General features: G+C 41.0%; 1 protein-coding gene across 5 annotated transcripts in view; it reads right to left on the bottom strand.

The window, feature by feature from the left end:
- Positions 1-519: 519 nt before the first annotated feature.
- The window catches only part of TMEM178A (transmembrane protein 178A), a 103,650-nt gene continuing 84,263 nt past the window's right edge, over positions 520-19,906 (bottom strand). For 4 of the 5 annotated variants that reach the window (XM_086327356.1, XM_086327355.1, XM_086327354.1 and 1 more), the window contains exons 2-4: positions 16,321-16,434; positions 13,124-13,261; positions 520-1,493 (exon numbers count right to left, since the gene is read on the bottom strand). In XM_086327356.1, coding sequence (XP_086183482.1) covers positions 1,252-1,493; positions 13,124-13,229 — 348 coding nt within the window. In that variant the 5' untranslated portion in view covers positions 13,230-13,261; positions 16,321-16,434 and the 3' untranslated portion in view covers positions 520-1,251. Of the gene's footprint in view, positions 1,494-8,159; positions 8,294-13,123; positions 13,262-16,320; positions 16,435-19,906 lie in introns of those variants that run through there. The other variant, XM_086327352.1, reaches the window with a different exon arrangement.

Raw genomic sequence — 19,906 nt, forward strand, 5'->3', positions numbered from 1 at the left:
GCTATTAAGGAGATAACCACAGCTCTGACGCAGTACAGTGACTCTTTATCACAGCTGCACGTCATACCTGAGGTGTTTCTTTTCCAAAATTATTCAAGCCGAGGCCCAGCTGCAGATATTCTATGATAATTGCTCTGGGACAGGGCACAGTTTAGGTACAAGTGAAGATGATTAAGCAGGTGATTCTGCTGTGCAGCCAAGGTTGAAACCCATTGGCTTAGGAGGTCCAAGGATAAGGCCAGAAACTGTAAATCCTTATCACTGGCTACGTACCAGGCAGACCGCACACAGAGAGGAAGAGGGAGAGAAGAAAACTCAAAATACTTCAGTGAGGTTTTAAAAGAAGCTTGAAACATGATATCTTTTGTCAATAGCATATGTGTGGGTGCCACAAAAGATAAATAAAAATGACCAACCTCACTGAAATGAAACAAGTCTGTGAAAAACAAGAGTTCTCACCTGTCCAAATGGCTAGGGAGACCTACTGCCATGGCTGAAAGACAGAAGAACACACCCAGATTAACAAGGAGGCAGTCATTTAATGCAGAGATCCGGTTAACATGAAGAGACAGGTTGAACAACAGACAGGACTTCAAACAATACTGCACAGTATTACAGGGTAGCTCTTCCACGGTTGGCCTGTTTCTCTTATGATTTCGATTCCAGTACAAAGGAGGAGAAGAGACTTCAATTAAAAATAAATAAGGCAACAGAAGAATCTTCCTGTAACAAAAAACATCAACAAATAATGCACAAATATTTGGAGCTGACACAACAAGACACCATTAGGACAAGTTCTGAAGGTGCAGCATGAAAATTTAACAAGCATGGTACAACAACAAGAAAATTATACTCGCTTTGTTATGAATCCTTTTGCAAATAGAAATGACTCTCGGGTAATTGTTATATACAAACTTTCTGAAATAAGTGGCAATCGTACAAATTTTTCCATTGCAGTTTCCTCTCTTTCTAAACCGAGAAATGTTCCATGGCACTGTTCCCTAACTCCTCATAGTCAAAGCATAAATAGTCATTAAAGCACTTGAATCCACAGTAGTCTTGTCCTTAGAAAAGTATGGAGGTTTTGCATGATTAGATATCAGTCATCCACAAGGGGCTGGCAGGCAACAGACTGGAATGTAAAAGACGGTATTTGTGCTTGGGATCCTGACTCAAACTCTGCTCCGTCCCCTTCAAGAGTCGTCCGCACTGTGGACGGGGCCACCAAGCAGTGAACTTGAGTGTGGACAGTCATACCGTGGAGTCCCTGCCAGACTTTAGATGTGCTATCTTGGTCCGGCTGATAAACGGGTAAGCAATGCAGAGACCTCCAGCTGCCACAATAAAGCCTAAACTGCACCAGGCACAAAAGATAGACCAGCTGTAGCCGTGTTCCACATCATCAGGCAGGCTATAAATTAGCTTCGGGAGCCGGTTCAAATCATAGGAGATGCTGGCAGCGTAAGTGCAGAGGGAGATGGTGCAAAATATTCCTATAAATAATACAAAGAGAGCAGAGTGATCCGTTACTGTTTTGCCGGCTACAGGCAAATGCCAGACAGGCCTTTGTGAACATCAGATCAACAAATGAGATGATGAGTCCAAATTAATAAAAGATCCACAATTCTTTCACTTGAATTACTTCATTCAACAAACATTGGCAAAACCTTTATGTGCCAGACTGTATGCTAGGTTCTGGAGACACAGGAATGAAAAAAAAAGATGCAGGAAATTCTGGTAACTTGAATTATTCAGAATTATCTAAATTAAATGGTATGTATATATGAATTTTTTTCTTCTTAAAAACTTAGAAATTTTGATTATTTTTAAGGAAAAAATCTTCTATAATCACTCAACCCTAATACAAACAATTTTCATTTCCTTTTTATTATTTTTGTTTATTTTATTTTTGGCTGCACTGGATTTTCTTTGCTGTGTGCACGCTTTCTCTAACTGCAGTGAGCAAGGGCTGCTCCCTAGTTGTGGTGATTGGGCTCTAGGGTGCCAGATTTGTAGATGTGGTACTCGAGTTTAGAGGCTCCAAGGAATGTGGGATCTTCCTGGACCAGGGATTGAACCTGTGTCCCCTGCATTGGCAGGCAGATTCTTAACCCCTGGACCATCAGGGAAGTCCCAAGTCTCATTTCCTTTTGTTCTATACCTGAGTTGATGCATTTTTAGAGAGCTGCAGTCATACCAAGTCTTTCTTTTTCAATTAACATTATCCTTGAAATGTATCTGGTTGTCTGTGAATAATATCTCAAATTAATTTTTACAAGTTTCTTTTAAGGCACAGAGCTTGGCACGTTCTAGGGTTTCAAAAATCTTTTTTTTTTTTAATGAATGGATACAAAAATTTAAAATAATATAAATTAAATCCAAGAAGCTGGAGTTGATGTAAAATAGCTGACATCATATATAGGAGATCTATAACTCAACCGCTCAGAATGCAGGTAATTTGGGTGGCTTAAGGAAAATGAGAGTCCCTTGGACTGCAAGGAGATCCAACAAGTCCACCCTAAAGGAGATCAGTCCTGGGTGTTCTTTGGAAGGAATGATGCTAAAGCTGAAACTCCAGTACTTTGGCCACCTCATGCGAAGAGTTGATTCATTGGAAAAGACCCTGATGCTGGGGGGGATTGGGGGCAGGAGGAGAAGGGGACGACAGAGGATGAGATGGCTGGATGGCATCACTGACTCGATGGACGTGAGTTTGAGTAAACTCTGGGAGTTGGTGATGGACAGGGAGGACTGGCGTGCTGCAATTTATGGGGTCGCAAAGAGTTGGACACGACTGAGCAACTGAACTGAACTGAAGGAAAATGAACAATTTAATTTGTTCATGTCAACATGTTATATACAATTGTCCTTTCAGAACACTAAAATCAGCATTCTGATAAAAATGCTGCAAAAGCCCAAAAGACAGGATTCTTAGTACTCATGGATGTAGATGGTTCTATTTCACCACAGTGAACCCCAAGGATGCTCCTTTTTGGTAGGCATGGGATTGCAATAAGGCAGTTGCCGAGCTGAAGGTGGGTAATAAATACAAAAATCCAGTCAAGTATCAGAATGTTTCGTTCTGTTCTGAGTCCTACATATCTGTTTTTAGTATTTTGGTTTATCCTTGTGTACAAAGGAGGTTATATCCATTTGCTGGAAAATTGCTTTGGTAACCTTAGGGATCTCTGCAGCATCTCCATAGGATTCGGAGACAGGTTTGGAACTGTAAAGAGAAGGTGAAAAGTAACAGACCGCTATATCCCTTTTTAATAGAGCTTTGGGGATCAGAAACACCAGAAGAAAACAAACTCAGAACAGGCAGCAGCCAGGAGGAAAGAAAGATCACCTTAATGCCTCCTTTTTTCCCCTTAATGACATTTTTAAGTGATAGAATTTGTCTGCACTTAAATCGCATAAGGATACATTGCCTGAATCCTTTTCCAAATGTGCATTTAGAAATGTTTTAAATGAAAAGGACACTTGATCTGAGGTGATTTGATATCTCCTACTCTTGGCATAATTATATTTTTAGACTCTAAAGCAATTATGTTTTATAAAATCTTGTTTTCTGACTTCTTGCTCCAAATTATTATGGTAAACACATGGCTTTTTCAGTTCTCTAAAGAAAGATCATGATGGAACTAAGTCTTTCATAAAGGATTGGTCCAGTTAAAACCAGAATACTACTCTGCTTTTTTTCAAACCATGTAAAGAGCAAATGTTCTTGCATCTACATGAATGTTTTCACTGGCAGCAAAACAAAGACAATGTTTTATATGTAACAAGGCCGGTCTAATGAGTGCTGGTAATAGAACAATAGGCAGAAGAATTTGATCTCTAGAGTATCAACAGGTAAAATACTAAAAATAGAACAGTAACCTGCTCACAGGAGAACCAACTCTAATCTGCATTTATCTGTCTGCACACAGCTGAGTGCTTGAAAGTGAAGCTTTTTACAAGTAACATATTTTTAATGACCTCAGAAAGTATGAGTTCAAACTAAGACTCTTAAGCAGCCTTTGATGTTCAAATGCATTGGGCTGGGATGCAAATAATATGTATTCTGGTCCCCAGCTCTGCTACTAATCACTGTGTGACCTTGAAATTACCTAACCTCTCTGAGTTTCGTCTAGGAAAGAAAATAAGGGCTTGGTTCCTGAAGTCCCTCCCTGTGCCAATTTTCAGAGACTGTATTATTCCACAATATAGCATAGAGCCAGGCCATTTCCCAAAATTTCCTAGTGAATCTAGTACTCAGTATTATACAGCTAAATAAAAATCGAAAGAGTCATGAATTTTTCTTTCTGCACGTACTCCTTTTGATTTTATACTAAACTTAGATTTTATTGGCATCTCTCCCCTGCCAACACCCAAAACTGCTTTGAGTGAAATGAATTTTTTTTTCCTTGGTTTCTCCTCATTTTATTATATAAACAATGACTGTACAACAATTAGAAAATGCACATAATACAATATCGTGATGGTTTTTGCCATACATTGACATGAATTAGCCATGGGTGTACATGTGTCCCCCACTCCCCATCCTGAGCCCCCCTCCCGCCTCCCTCCCCATCCCATCTCTCTGGGTTGTCCCAATGCACCAGCTTTAAGTACCCTGCTTCATGCATCGAAACTTGGGCTGGTCATCTATTGAGTGAAATGAATTTCAGCGTAACAACACCAGCTCATACTGAATAGAAAAAGATTGTAACCTGAGGATTTAATCTCTCTCTGCCCTGAGTGTCATGCCCAGGGCACTTAGTTTGTGCTTACCTCATGGACACTGTGAATGATATCACTAATAATAGTTTTTTTTTTCCCCCCACCAAGTTGCCAGAGAGCTGAAACTCCCCTAAAAGGTATACATTTGTACCCACACCCCACACCCAGGAGCAAAAACTGGCAAATTCATGGGATGCTTTTTGGCTACCTTGGATCCATCTTGCCTCGCAAACATGACTGCTTCTTTGTCTTATTTGTATTTCTTATTTTTATTTATCTTATCTTGAAATATACACATCTCTGTGCCACTTAAGTTCTTTCTGGAATAGGACATCACCAAACCTTGATGAAAACCTGCTTTATTTCCTTCTGCCTTTACTCTCTCAGCTGGGATGGGGTAGAAGAGACTCCATGAGCCCATAAATATGTCTGATATCTACCCCTCCCCCTCCCCACAACTGTCCCCAGAGGCTGCTCTTCTGGGGACGTTGTTTTCTCCCTCCAAGATGCTCTTGAAGTGGTTCTGAGTGAGAGAAAAGTAAAGATGAGCCAAAGAGCATATCTAGGAATTTCCCCTTTCTGGACCCTCACAGCTCTAAGGAAGTTTGCACGCACATAGCTGCCACAGCTCTTATTCATGGGCTGGGCAGCACTGTTTCTGATTATTACAAAGAAATGCAGGGACAGGAGACAAAGCAGTGTTTCCAGTGCTTGAAACCAGCTTTTGGAAAAGAGGCCTACTCCATTCAAGATATAAGAAGAAGAAAGAAAAACCCTTCTAACTTCAAAGACGCTAAGGAAAAGTGTTTAAAGGACGAAAACATTTTTGGTGCAGCTAGATTAGTAGTCTTGGTCAGTTTTGACCCTGTTGAATTCTATTTTATTTCCCTACACATGTCTTATAGTCTTCATGTGTGTTAGTTGCCTGGGTTGCCTTAAGAAAGTAGCAGCAGTCTGGATGGCTAAAATAACAGAAATTTATTTTATCACAGTTCTGGAGGCTAGAAGTCTGAGATCAAGGTCCTAGAAGGGTGAGTTTCTTGCAAGGTCTCTCTCCTTGGCTTAAAGCTGGTGGTCTTCTCCCTGTGCATTCACACGTCCTTCCCCTGATAACTATTTGAGTCCAAATTTCTTCTTTTTTATAAGGACACGAATCACCTTGGATTAGGGCCCACCCTAATGACCTCATTTAGATTTAATTACCTCTTTAAAGACCCTGCCTCTAAATACAATCACACTCTGAGGTTCTAGGAGTTAGAACTTCAACATATGAATGGGAGGCGGGCCACACAATCCAGCCCATAACATTGTGTGCATGTGTTCAATGTATGAAGTACATTTCTATCCCTTTTATCAGATCAGATCAGATCAGTCACTCAGTCGTGTCCGACTCTTTGCGACCCCATGAATCGCAGCACGCCAGGCCTCCCTGTCCATCACCAACTCCCGGAGTTCACTCAGACTCACATCCATCGAGTCAGTGATGCCATCCAGCCATCTCATCCTCTGTCATCCCCTTCTCCTCCTGCCCCCAGTCCCTCCCAGCAGCAGAGTCTTTTCCAATGAGTCAACTCTTCGCATGAGGTGGCCAAAGTACTGGAGTTTCAGCTTTAACATCAGTCCTTCCAAAGAAATCCCAGGGCTGATCTCCTCAGAATGGACTGGTTGGATCTCCTTGCAGTCCGAGGGACTCTCAAGAGTCTTCTCCAACACCACAGTTCAAAAGCATCAATTCTTCGGCGCTCAGCCTTCTTCACAGTCCAACTCTCACATCCATACATGACCACAGGAAAAACCATAGCCTTGACTAGACGAACCTTTGAGGCCTAAGCAAAACTTTACTATTTTAAGAGTTATTTACTCAGTTTGATCCCTGGGTTGGGAAGATCCCCTGGAGAAGGGAAAGGCTACCCATTCCAGTATTCTGGCCTGGAGAATTGCATGGACTATGGAAAAGGCAATGGCACCCCACTCCAGTACTCTTGCCTGGAAAATCCCACGGACGGAGGAGCCTGGTAGGCTGCAGTCCACGGGGTCGCTAAGAGTCAGACACGACTGAACAACTTCACTTTCACTTTTCACTTTCATGCATTGGAGAAGGAAATGGCAACCCACTCCAGTGTTCTTGCCTGAAGAATCCCAGGGACGGGAGAGCCTGGTGGGCTGCCGTCTCTGGGGTCGCACAGAGTCGGACTCGACTGAAGCGACTTAGCAGCAGCAGCAGCATAGTCCATGGTGCCTCAAAGAGTCCGACAGGATTGAGCAACTTTCACTTTCTTTCACTTTCACTCAGTTGCTCAAGAGTTATTTATAAGTGGAATTCCCTGGAGGTCCAGTGGTTAGGACTCTGCACTCCCACTGCCAAGGACACAGGTCCCTGGTCAGGGAACTAAATTACCACAAGCTGTGAGGCGTAGCCAAAAAATAAAAAAGAATTATTTGTAAGCCCCTCCTAGGTTCCAGACCCAGTTCTGATTATCATAGAGGTAGCTGAGTTGAATGAGTTCTTAATGGTCACAGCTATCATTTTCTTGACACTAATGTGATCATGAACCCCAAATGTTCTTTCCATTCACTTCCAAGCACGCATCTCAGCGAAAAGGAGTAGAGACCCCTCCCCACCCCAGACTTCCTGTCAGTTCCACATGGGGCCTAACAGCACAGAGGATATGGGAGTCAGCAAAACCTGCTGAACAAAACTGAGTTCTGCAATGCAGTGAGTTCTACACACCTAAGAACCAATTCATTCCAAACTGCCTTCTGTAAGATTTACCTTGGAAAAGGAAATGGCAACCAACTCCAGTATTCTTGCCTGGAAAAATCCCATGGACAGAGGAGCCTAGCGGGTCACAGTCCATGGGGTCACAAAGAGTCAGACATAACTGAAGCGACTTAGCATGCAAGGTTTATCTAGGTAGCAAGTTATTTCAGATAATGTTGCCTTTTTGTCAGTAGCAACTTAGTTAATGCAAGATACGGGATGAGGGCATGGAAAGATAAGGTACCAACCTTGCATTTCAAAGTTCTAAATCAAATGATCCTTTTTAAAAATCCACGAGGAGAGAGGTCACCTCTCTTTCTTCTTCTCTTAGACTTTTCCTTCATTTTCTCCTCTCTCCTGACCAACCAGGAGCTCCCTGGGGCAACCACTGACACTTTTCAGCCCAGCTAGTGGTGCCAAGGGAAAGGAGTTTATAAGTCCCAAGCCTCTGTCCTGGCTATTGCTGGTAGCATCATCAAAAGGGTGAATAATTACTGGTTCTGAAGAGCCCTGTAGGCAGTTACTTTTCTTATAAAATATTAAAAGGTTTTCTGCCAAAATTCTTAATTAGAAGATACGGTGAAATCACAGAATTACAAGACTGGAAGGGATATTTTCAGATCAGGAAAGAAGTGAATTTATGCTGCATCTCAGATCATCAACCTAATTTCCTTCCCTAAACTCTTCTCAGTGCCCATGGCCAGCTGGTACAGTATAATTAGGGTAACTGGGCCCACTCTTCTCACCATCCTCCTTTGATGTGCTTGAAAGGCAGAAGAGAGCGGAAGTTGCTTCATCCTGGTTAGCCTGTTTGATAAATAACGTAGCTGCAACACCCAAAGGCATAAACATTGATTTTTTTTTTTCCCCCATTCCTTCAAAAGATGGCCTGCCCATCATTCTGGTCTCTGCAATTGCACACACACACAAAAAGCTTCATGCTACTTTTCACACAGATTACTCAAAGAGCGATTGCTAAGTTGCCTTAACTAAATGACTGGGCAGGACTAACAGAGACAGATGACACTTCTTGAAAAAGTCAAATACATGATCCACAGGCTGTAACTACTAAACCCAGAAAGCATGCAATTGTCTTCTGAGAGATTGCAGCAGTGTAATTGACCAGCAAATCTTGGTCTGATGTGACACAAGGCTATTGACAGTCCTTATTGATCTTGCCTAGTGTGAATATTCATATGTTTGGCTGCAAAAATGTTAATGTATTTGATTTTAGACCCTGCTTAGGGTGTTAGATAATACAGAATACATGCACTATATTACCTTTCTAAAAATCTAAAAAATATATATTTTTAAAATCCTGAATTCCAAAGTGCACCTGGCGCCAAGAGTTTCAGATATAGCATTAAGAACCTATAGTTTTAGGAAATAATCAATAGATACCCTAGATAAGTCAATACATCTAAAGAGGAGGCCTTTTAAAAAAACAAAAATTGAATGTATTGAAGCAAAACAATGGATTGCCTAATGTGGGTGTTACCCATCCTGGAACTTGGCTGGGGTGGCCTGGACTGTTTCTTCTTTCTCTGCTGTCCCAAAAGCCCTGTATTGTTAGCAGTGGTCACTCCTGGCACAGCCTATGATGGGGAATGGAGGCCCCAAAATATTTGCATTGAATAAATTAACTTTTGAAAATATTTATATGTCTGCTGCTGCTGCTGCTGCTGCTAAGTCGCTTCAGTCGTGTCCGACTCTGTGCGACCCCAGAGACGGCAGCCCACCAGGCTCCCCCGTCCCTGGGATTCTCCAGGCAAGAACACTGGAGTGGGTTGCCATTTCCTTCTCAATGCCTGAAAGTGAAAAGTGAAAGTGAAGTCGCTCAGTCGTGTCCGACTCCTTGTGATCCCATGGACTGCAGCCTACCAGGCTCCTCCGTCCATGGGATTTTCCAGGCAAGAGTACTGGAATGGGGTGATTTATATGTCTAACAAATGATAATCATCATTCTATCACAATGCTGATCTAATGAAAGCATCACTTGAAGCTGAGGCACATACTCACTAGCAGTGCCCAAAGACAGTGCTGTCTGGTCAAGGGCAGCCCCCCACCCTGGGTCATTAGTCTTATTTCCTTTGTCCTCTGGATACGCCTCAGTGACAGGGTGTGTAACCCAGAGGACATGAAGTCAGAAGGTTTTATCTGGGGCCCTGTGCCCTTGGCCCTGCTGGCGGACTGCTTGAGAGCCCCAAGGGAATTAGGATAAGTGACAGTTACAACCCTGCTGTTCCACATGTGGGTAATCAAGAGCTGTCTGTATGCAGTACGGCAGAAGGAGAGATTGTTTCCAAGTTTCCATTTTAACATCTTAACTGTCACATCACTGAGGATCTTCATTGAAGGTTTGACTAATAAATTCAGGTAGAGTGAAGATGCCAGCGCCTTAGAAGAGGCTAAGATTAGCATCAAAAATCGGTGGGAGTGACGCTGACTAGGACTGCCGAAGACATTTCTGCTTAATTAAAATCAATTCTTTTAACCCTTATTTGCTCTCATCTGCTGCTGCTACATGGAAAGGTCCTATAGCTAATTTATCTCACGCAGCAGATTAACACAGCTATCTCAGTGTTTACAAGGAAATGGAAAGGTATTATTTGTAGTAGCAAAAATGAAACAAACCTCCCTAAATCCCATAGTACAGGACTACAGCACAGCAAATCCCCTCCATGGAAGAAAATGCAGCTATTAAAATTGATTAAAAAAGGAACACAGAACAATATAGGGACATGGGGAATGGATTTGGTAGAATGTTAAATGGAAGCCTAGAAAACAAAATACTTCCCAAATGATGAAGGTTGCAAACATTTTTCTTCTTTTTTTCTTTAAACTTTCTCTTCTGAAATAACTGTAGACTCAAATGCAGTTGAAAGAAGTAAAAATGGTGAGTAGGATGGAGGATGAGTGGGAAGGAGGCTCAAGAGGAGACACATGTACACTTACAACTGATTCATGTTGTACAGCAGAAATTAATACAACATTGTAATTATAACCCAATTAAAAAATAACTTGTGTGTAGGCAAGATCCTACATTACCCATCACTCAATTTCCCCAAACAATAATGTCTTATATGACTTTAGGATAATAGCACAACCAGGAAACTGACAATGATACAATCCATCCACCTTATTCAGATTTCACCATTTTTATACACTCACTTGTGTGTGTGCACACTTAGTTCCACGGAATGTCACCATGTGTGCAGATTATGTGACCACTTTCATGGTCCAGATACAGGGCATTTCCATCATGAGAATGCCCTGAATTATCTACCCTTTTACAGCCACAGCCACTTCTCTCCCCTTTGTTTACTTTTGTTTTCATGAGACAAAGATGTGGGCAAGACTTGGTTTAGGATAAGGAAAATATTTTAACAACCTAATTTTTCAGATGGTGACATCTATAAGTGGATTTTCCCTTTAGTCCAAAAAAAAATGTTGTTTGGACAATCAAAATCAAAAACAAAAAAGCCAAACAGTGTTATGTGGTGTCTGTTTATCCTCCGGGACTGGTCATCAAACTTCAAGTTCACAAGTTTGGGATTTTGGAGGGGGGTTGCAGTGGGGTTTTGCTATGGTGGCTATTGTTCTGCTTATTCTTTTTTGTTTAACAATTGCACAGGGACTTTGAATGATAAATCCTGCTGAGCCCTGAGTCAGTCTGGCCCGAAGTTACACATTCAGTTGAGGGTTGAGTGGAGGCAGGTGGGCCTGGCTCAAGAAACTCTGTTCCTAATTCTGCTCCTAGCGACCCAAGACTGAACTCCCACCTCCTCTCATTTAAAACTAAACAAGCCCTTCCGCCTCCCAAGGAATGCTCAATGAGGCTGGCTTTTATGGCCCTATGATTTATTTTTATGCCAACAATTGTTTTATATCTAAGAGCATCCTAAATTATCCATGCATTACCCACATTAAAAGTGTCCTTTAAAAACTAATACTACTGAGGCTTTTGTCTGACCCTTAGCCCCTTTCATTTTCCTAAGGATACAACGTGGGGCCTTTTCAGGGCTGGGGGTAGTGAATCTGTACTTTGATGTCTATGAGGACAAGAGTTTGAAAAATGAGGCCTCAGCTAATAAAGGAAGGGAAGAAAAGGGAGATTTTTAGCCTCCCAGGGCTACAGTCCTTCAGTCTCTGTGTAATCCCCCAAATTTGGAAAAGTTGATGTTCTGCTAAGAATTTTTCAGGACCCAGGTGGCTTCTAAGTGCTCTGTTCACAGTGATCATCCAGATTCCAGATCACTGCCAGTTACAGCCTCACACAGAACTTAGAAGGAAGGGCCTCTGTGGCAGAACTGGGTTAGGCGGGCTGACTGGTTGACCATTTACCTGTCAGTCACGAAAGACAGAGAAGATAGTGCCAACCACCGAGGGGTGCTGCTGCCTCCAGTTAACACCGGCTTGAGTAAGTGGCCGTGACAGTGAGAAGTGTCAGAAAACCCAGTCATGCTCACTTGAGTAACAGGACTCCAGAGAAGCAAAAATAAGCTTATTCAAAGTGCCTGCACATCTAGAGTAATAGCGCCCCAATGCTAAGTGTACTTGGGTGAGACTGCTAACTTGGCACTCACTCATCACTATCACACTCATGTCCTGAGAAGCAGCAGGAGGAAAGATTTTTTTCCCCAGAGCCACGTTCAATTTCAGCCTTCAATTCAGCTCTTTTGACTCCTTCTTAGGTAAAAATGTCCTTCACCTGCTAATCGGTAAGACCAGCTGTGTCTCCACACACTTCCCACCCAACCTCCTGCTTTAAAATGAAGTCACTGCTCAGTTTAAAACCTTCTGGTGACTTCCATCACCCTTGGATTAAAATCCAAGCCACTGCCCGCTTCTCTGCCTCACAGGATGCTGTCCCTCCCCTCCTTGATCTCCGGCCACACTGGTCTCTCTGTAGCTCAAAACACAAGCATCAACCCAGCCCTCCTTGGGGCTTGGCATTGTGCCTTCCTCTGCCCACAGCACACTCCCCATTTAGAATAGGGTCCCCTAGGCCAACTCGTTTCTCTTTCTCACAGCTTTTATGGCTGTCATAAATGATCATTTGTGTCTCCTCACAACAGAAATGGGAAGGATTTTATTGCCTTAATCTCTGTGTGTCTTTAGTATGTAAAGCAGTGCCTGGCCCACAGTAAGTCCTCAAAAAATATCTGTAGAAATAAATGAATGAATGTGTTTTTGTGCATAAAAATGACACCAGGGACTCCATCACTAAGGATGGACTGAGCTGACCTTCTGCCCAGAGGCATGGGCTGTGCTGAGCTATCATCCTCTGCTGGAGGGTTCCTGAGAACCAATGGTCCACTTTTGCTAAGAGTCCACATCAGAGCTAGGGGGCAATATGAAAGAATGGGACAGAAAAATCAGATCTGCCTCATTCGGAGATTAAACCCAAGACATCTCCATCTAATCTTGCAATGCACCACAATAGGGAAATCAGGACTGTGTTTTTAACATTGCTATTTTCTTTAAATTCTGTATTGCCTACCAAAGCCAAAGAACCTTTTGGTTGCTTTTCTCACAAGTGAAAATAAAATTAACAGAGAGATAACAAAGTGAAGCTACATGCTGCAGAATAGCCTTCACTTTTTCTGGGAAAGGTGTCAGAGGTGCTCCACGTACCTGTCATGAGGAAAAGGAGTCCAGCCACATGCTGGGTCAGGCTTTCCTCCCAGAAGAAGCTGACCGTGGCCACAATGCAGCCACAAAGCAGGACAGCCACAGCCATGCCCAGGAAGCCAGCAGTGATTCTTCTTAAATCTAATCTCAAATACAAACATTCAAAATAACAAGAAGGAGAGTTATTGAAAATTAGAGAATGAAGAGCTCTGTATACACTGTGAAAATTAATAAGTTGCATGGATAGGCATAGTGTCTATAGGGCCAAGGTGATTTAGGAAATAAACTTCCCAGGTATTCAGTAAGAGGACAGACCGGGTATAACGAATTGAGGTATCAGCATCTGCCTTCTCTAAATCCATGGAAAAGTCCATACCAAGTAGAACACAGACCAGAGGACACCAGGGCAAATGAGGGTTATAGATAACGAGTTACTTAACAAACTAAGAGTCTGTTTGCAAACAAACAAGGTTGTACTGAACAAACTGAAGAAGGTCTGCAAAAGATCTTTATTATCCTTCAAAGAGCAACAGAAACCTAGGTCACCACCAACTGCAGTGACTGTAATTAATTTGACTTTGGGGAAAAAGTCTAAAAAGTCAGCTACAGTGAAACATGGTTTTACCTGCACACCAAGGATGCCAATTATTTTATTTTTCAGTTATATTTCCTCCTGCTTATTTTCAAAAAGAATTTGAGAAAGTGAAAGCAGTTGTACCTAAAAGGGGACCCAAGATGCACATATAAGACACCTGCTCATAAAGGCCCTCTCCCCTTAAACACAGGTCCTACAACCCACGCATCCAAGTACTCAGGTTAAGGAAGGGCTGTTTTCATGGCCAAGCCCACTGTATATGCAACTGTCAAGTTTGGTCTATCACAAAACCACCAATGGTTGTGATCACGGGGCCAGGAACCCATCCCCTCCCCACCTTCTGGGCCATAACCAAGAGATGGACTGACTTCATGTACTTTGGTGCCCTGGGCTTCCCTGGTGGCTCAGATGGTAAAGAATCTGCCTGCAATACAGGAGAGGCAGGTCCAATCCCTGGGTCAGGAAGATGCTCTGGGCAAGGGAATAGTAACCCATTCCACTATTCTTGCCTAGAGAATTCTATGGATGGGGGAACTTGGTGGGCTATAGTCCACATGGTTGCAAAGAGTCAGACATGACTGAGCAATGAACACTGAATACTCTGATTGCCCACCCTCCTGTTATTTTCTTTTTCTATTTTCCTCTCTCCTTTTTTAAATTTGAATGCAGATACTTTTAAAAATTGTGGCTAAATTTCTCTGATCCCTCTTAAAGCAATAGATCCCAAACATAAGGCTGACCCTGAGACCAGTCAACAGTCCTGGGCAAGGTGGATCATGCACACCTATGCACATACAGAGCCCAGACAATAGGCACACCCTGCTGCATGAATGTGGGCGGCTCTGCGAAGGTGCCCAGGCAGACACCACCTCACTGTGTGTTCCTGTGGCTCCCGGGCAACTCAGGGTGGTGTATACAGGGTAAATTATGGTAGCTTCCAGTCTTGGCCTTGTCACACATGGTTCATCCCTTTCTTTCAAAAGAATTTCTTATTTCCAGCTCAGAGCATCTATACTGAATCAGGGCATTGCAGCCTAGAAGAGAAAGTGTATACATCACAGAGCTAGGGGTCACAGACACAGTTCATTTAAAGGGGCTGTTTAATATTACAGTGTAGGTCATTTTGAGACATTCAATATCATCATAGCTCAGCCACCATAATCTCACAACCTCCTAAATTCCCTGTGATTCAAGTTTTATTTTCTATGGCCATTAAAATGTATACACACAAGGTTCAGATATAATCCACTTGGGATTCGCATTAGTACCAGACATGTTAAGCTTATCTGGTAAACATGGTACAGATCACCAAGTGTGACTGTCTTGGAAAGAGCCACGCCTGAGACTGCTGAAAGCATCTTTCCATGAGAACCTCAAAGAGGATTAGGAGGACAGTGCTCAATGTGGTCTTGTTGGGCAGTGACAGGGTACAAACTCAGAGTAAAGAGATAAGGTTCTTTTTCAGGACCCAGTAATGATCTTTTCTCACCTAAAACCAATGACTATGTGGCTTTCTGGATAGATGATTAAGGCAAAGAACCCCAAACATGCTCAAAAGTAATTATAAGAACACTTAGATAAGGCTCTAACTAAGGTCTGTTGAGAAATGACCATTAAGATCAGCCAGCCAAAAATAATTTTCAGGAGTTTTCAGGTTTATTAAGAAATAAACCACATTTAAGCCAAGGACTTTCCAAGTTCTAAATGTGCCGATCACAATATCTATAATATTATACCACTGCTGTGGGCAGTATCTTAAGAGCTTCCATTTATGTGTTTGAGATTCAAAATAGAGCCCTTTGCTCTGCAGAGAGATTTTACTTTGCAAAATGAAACTCTGCCTTTGTAGTGACTTTGGTCACCAAACAAGATCACTGAAGTCCTTGTACTGACTGCATTGGAAATGACAATGTCAACCTCTGACTGCGGTAAACACTAAAAAGAATTAGGCCTAGTTTTTTTTTTTTTTTACTTTCCTGTATTAGCTATCCCTAGGCAACGCGAATCAATAGTTTTCAGGTAGATATCAGTTTTCTTTGGTGTCACGCTGACGATCCTTTCTAGACTTTCACATTTTCCTGACAGTAACAAAAGAGTTCCTGCCATCAAGATGTGGAGGTAACAGACACCTTCTGAGAAAATTATAACATACACTCAATAAAGATATTTGAGTAGAAACACCAAGGTCTGAGACAGAAACGGTAACTAAAATGAATATTGGATAAACAAAACAAAAATAAGAGCACCTAAGGTATAATCTCCTGGGCTCACTGAGACAATTACCAGATCAGGGTCTTGTACCCCATGACTTGGTAAAGGAAACACCCAGGATGTGGCTTGTATACAGATGCCACCAGGACAGACAAGCTCACTGCACTGTCTCCCAGAACCCCACGCCTCACTCTCACATGTCTGATCTGCAAACAAGCTGTGACCTCGGCATGGTGAGATGACCCTCTGAGTCTCTGCCCAAGTCAGATGGGGCCCAGAGGCCCACGCAGGATCAGCACAGCATCTTTCAGTCCAGATCTGAAACGGCTGATGGGAATACTTTTTGTTCAGAAAGACACCGCTTCCTCTCTGACCCTTTCCCGGAAATACTCACGAAGCAGGTGCCATTCATCTTGCTGGATTGTCTTGGTCAAATTGAAAGGGATGTTTCGTAAGCGGATTGGCTGAGAAAAGTGGTACTTGATGGCTGTACATCGTTGTGCAATACCTTGAAGGAAATAAGAAATGTGAGCTACTAGTTTGTGCATTTGTAATAGAATTCTGGAAACTGAAGGCAGGGTAATGCATCCTAAACTGGCTTGAAGGGACAAGGGAGAAGAGTCTATTGATTACTCTCATTAATAGAGACAAGTCAAAGCAGTAAAAACCCAAAACATGAAATAATTTTTTAAATCATGTTTCCACCTTTGAATGTATTAAATTTGATAAGAATCTAAACTCCCTTAATTGTTTTTTTCAACATTGAATTTGTGTTAATTAAACACAAAACTTCTCAAGGAGACATGGTCTAAAAGTATACAGAGGATTGGGAGAAATCAGCTTGGAATGTTAACACAGATAAATCTCATGCATCCAAATTTGATCCAACCTCAAACTCTCAAATAATCAAAAAGTACATCAGGAAGTGTGTTGTTTGTAAACCAGAAGACATTTTTCCATAAAGAATCTTCCACATGATGGTTTAAGTGGTAATTAGGTCTCCAGACAACCCACAAGAGCCTAACTAGCCCTAGAGTAGCTGAAGTAATTCCTTAATACAAATTTTATTGATCTGAATTCAACGTCCTAAAAGCAAGGGTAATATTAAAAGGAGAAAGAAATGTGTTTCCTCCCTTTTCTGGTTGTTTGCATAATATTTTGAAAGGGGAAAATACCTACTACTTTATCTAGCAACTTCTATATTCCCTTCCAATCCATGCTTTTATTGCATAGATTAACACAGGCCTATTTTTCCCCTAAAATTTGCTGAATCCAACAAAAGTATCTATCTTCCTTTCAAAGTAAAATATAACAAAACTTTGTTGTTTCCTTGTAAATCACCGTGATCCATTGTTTGGATAAATGCAAACTGATTAGATTAATTTTTAAAGAGCTGTGAGTAAATGTTAATCCTTTAACTCAAGCAGCTGTTAAAAAATATTCTCATAGATGCAAATAAATCTCTAATTGGTAGACTTGGAGTAAATGTAATAATAAAGTGAAATTTTTTTAAAGATCAGACATTGAAAAGGGAGATTAATATTTGAGCACAGTTAATATCATGAGCCAGTTAGCCCCTGACATGAAGGCACCTACAGAATCATCTCTCATAAATAGTTTCTCAGTCATTAGTGTTCATAAGAATCACCGGGGGAGATAGTTTAACATGCAGACCCTGGACCTCACCAAAGATATTCTGAATCAAAAGATTTGGGACGGAGCCACAAACCTGACTTTTAACAAACATCCCAAGTAATTTTGATACAGGCAGCTGAAAAATACTACCCAAGACTATGTCTGCTTTTTGGAAGCTTATTTTTCTTTTCCTTATGAAACCATAGATTCTCCAAAAAGCTCAAAGCTCCCTTTTATTTTTCTCTTTGGTTGTGAGGTCTATAAGGTATGTAAGTTCAGTGTTTATATATGTTATGTGTTTATAAGTCAGAAAATTCCTGTGCTTACAAAGAGCAAATGATCTGGGCTGAGAATAATAATAGATAACAGACTGAAAATGTATTAATGGTTTACATTTGTGTTTTTCAAAATTATCATTCTACTTGATACTCATCCTTGGGGTAACTTTGAGGCTCTGTGTAAGCAGGAACTGAAGGGCTAAAGCAGAGTTGAACGACATGCCCCAACACACACACACCGTCCATCAGCAAAGACTGGTAACCTGTTGGTTCTAGGCAGTTAAGGACATTTCTGTATAGTCATTAGCTTCCCACTAAGCTAGTCAAGCAGAGACTTTAGGGCCTACATATGACAAAGGATACAGACTTCACAGAATTAGTTCAGTAGAGTCACTAAACAAACAAAAAAAACCATTGACACAAAAAACAATAACAAACTCTGAGCAGGAGGGAGAATCTAATTTCCAGAATTGCTATATAATTTTAAATGCCCAGTTTCAATTTAAAACTACAAAGCAAACACAGAAAAGGAACATATGAGTCATACATAGGAAAAAAAATAGGTCAGTCAATAGAAACTATCACTGAAGAAGCCCAGACACTGGATTTATCTAACCAAGACCACAATTCAAGGTTTTGTTTCTTGGTTTTTGTTTTCTGTTTTTAACACACTGCCAAGTATGTGAGATCTTAGCTCCCCAACCATGGATTGAACCCCTGCCCCCTGCAGTGGAAATGTGGAGTCTTAACCACTGGGCCACCGGGGAAGTCCCTAACCAAGACTTTAAATCAAATGTTCTAAATATGTTAAAAGAATTAAAGGAAACCATGTCCAAGGAGCTAAATGCAAGTGTGAGAATGATGTCTCACCAAATAGAGAATATTAGTAAAGTGACGAAATGTATGAAAAGAAAAACAAATAGAAAATCAAAAGTTGAAAAGTATAATAACTGAAATTTAAAAATTATTAGAGGGGCTCAACAAAGTTTTGAGCAGGCAGGAAAAATAATCAGTCAACTTGAAGATAGATCAATTGATATAATCCAGTCTGAGGAATATAATGGGAGTCCCAGAAATGAGGAGAGGAAAAAGGGACAAAAAGAATATTTGAAGAAATAATTGTCAAAACTTTCCCAATTTGATGAAAAACATGAATCTATACATCTAAGAAGTTTGATGAAGTAAAAAAAGGACAAACTCATATTCAGACACACCATCATCAAACTCTTGGAAGCCAAAGATGGAGACTCTTGAAAACCACAAGAAAAAAAGCAGTGTATGATATGTAAGGACTCCCCAAAAGACTGGACACTGATTTCTCATCAGAAACCATGGAGGCCAGAGGGAGTATTCAAAGCACTGAAAGAAGGATTGTCAACCAAGAATTTTGAATGCAGCAAAGTTATCCTTCAGAAATGAACAGAAAATGAAGACATTTCCAGTTAAACAAAAACTGACAGAATGTGTCACTAGCAGACCTGCCCTATAAGAAATAGTAAAGGAAGTCCTTCAGGCTGAATGAAGTAACAGTAACTGAATCCACATGGAGAAACAAGAAAACAACAAAAACATTTGTAATGTTACAAAACAGGGAAACATAAATGGAATTACACTAAATATAAATAGACCAAACATTCCAACAAAAGCAGAGATTGCATTACAGATAAAACAACATGATCCTTATGTGATACCCACTAGAGACACACTTCAGATTCAAAGACACAAGTAGGTTGGAAGTAAAAGATGAAAGAAGATACACCATGAAAATAGTCACCAAAAGAGAGATGGAATAGCCATACTAATATCAAACAAAATTAGACTTTAAGACAAAAACTGTTATTAGAGACAAAGAAAGACATTTTATAATGATAAAAGGGTCAACTCACTAAGAAGATATAACAACTTTAAACACATTTTATCCACTTACCAACAAAGCCCCAAAATACTAAAAAAAAAAAAAACTGACATAATTAAAGGAAGAAATAGACAATTCAACAATAATATTTGGAGACTTTAGCACTCCACTTTTAATAATGGTAGAATAGCGGAGAGTCAAGAAATAAACAG

Source organism: Bos grunniens, chromosome 11, assembly GCF_055505025.1.
Source record: "Bos grunniens cultivar Pamir isolate PY7600 chromosome 11, Bosgru_T2T1.0, whole genome shotgun sequence".
NCBI lineage: Eukaryota > Metazoa > Chordata > Mammalia > Artiodactyla > Bovidae > Bos > Bos grunniens.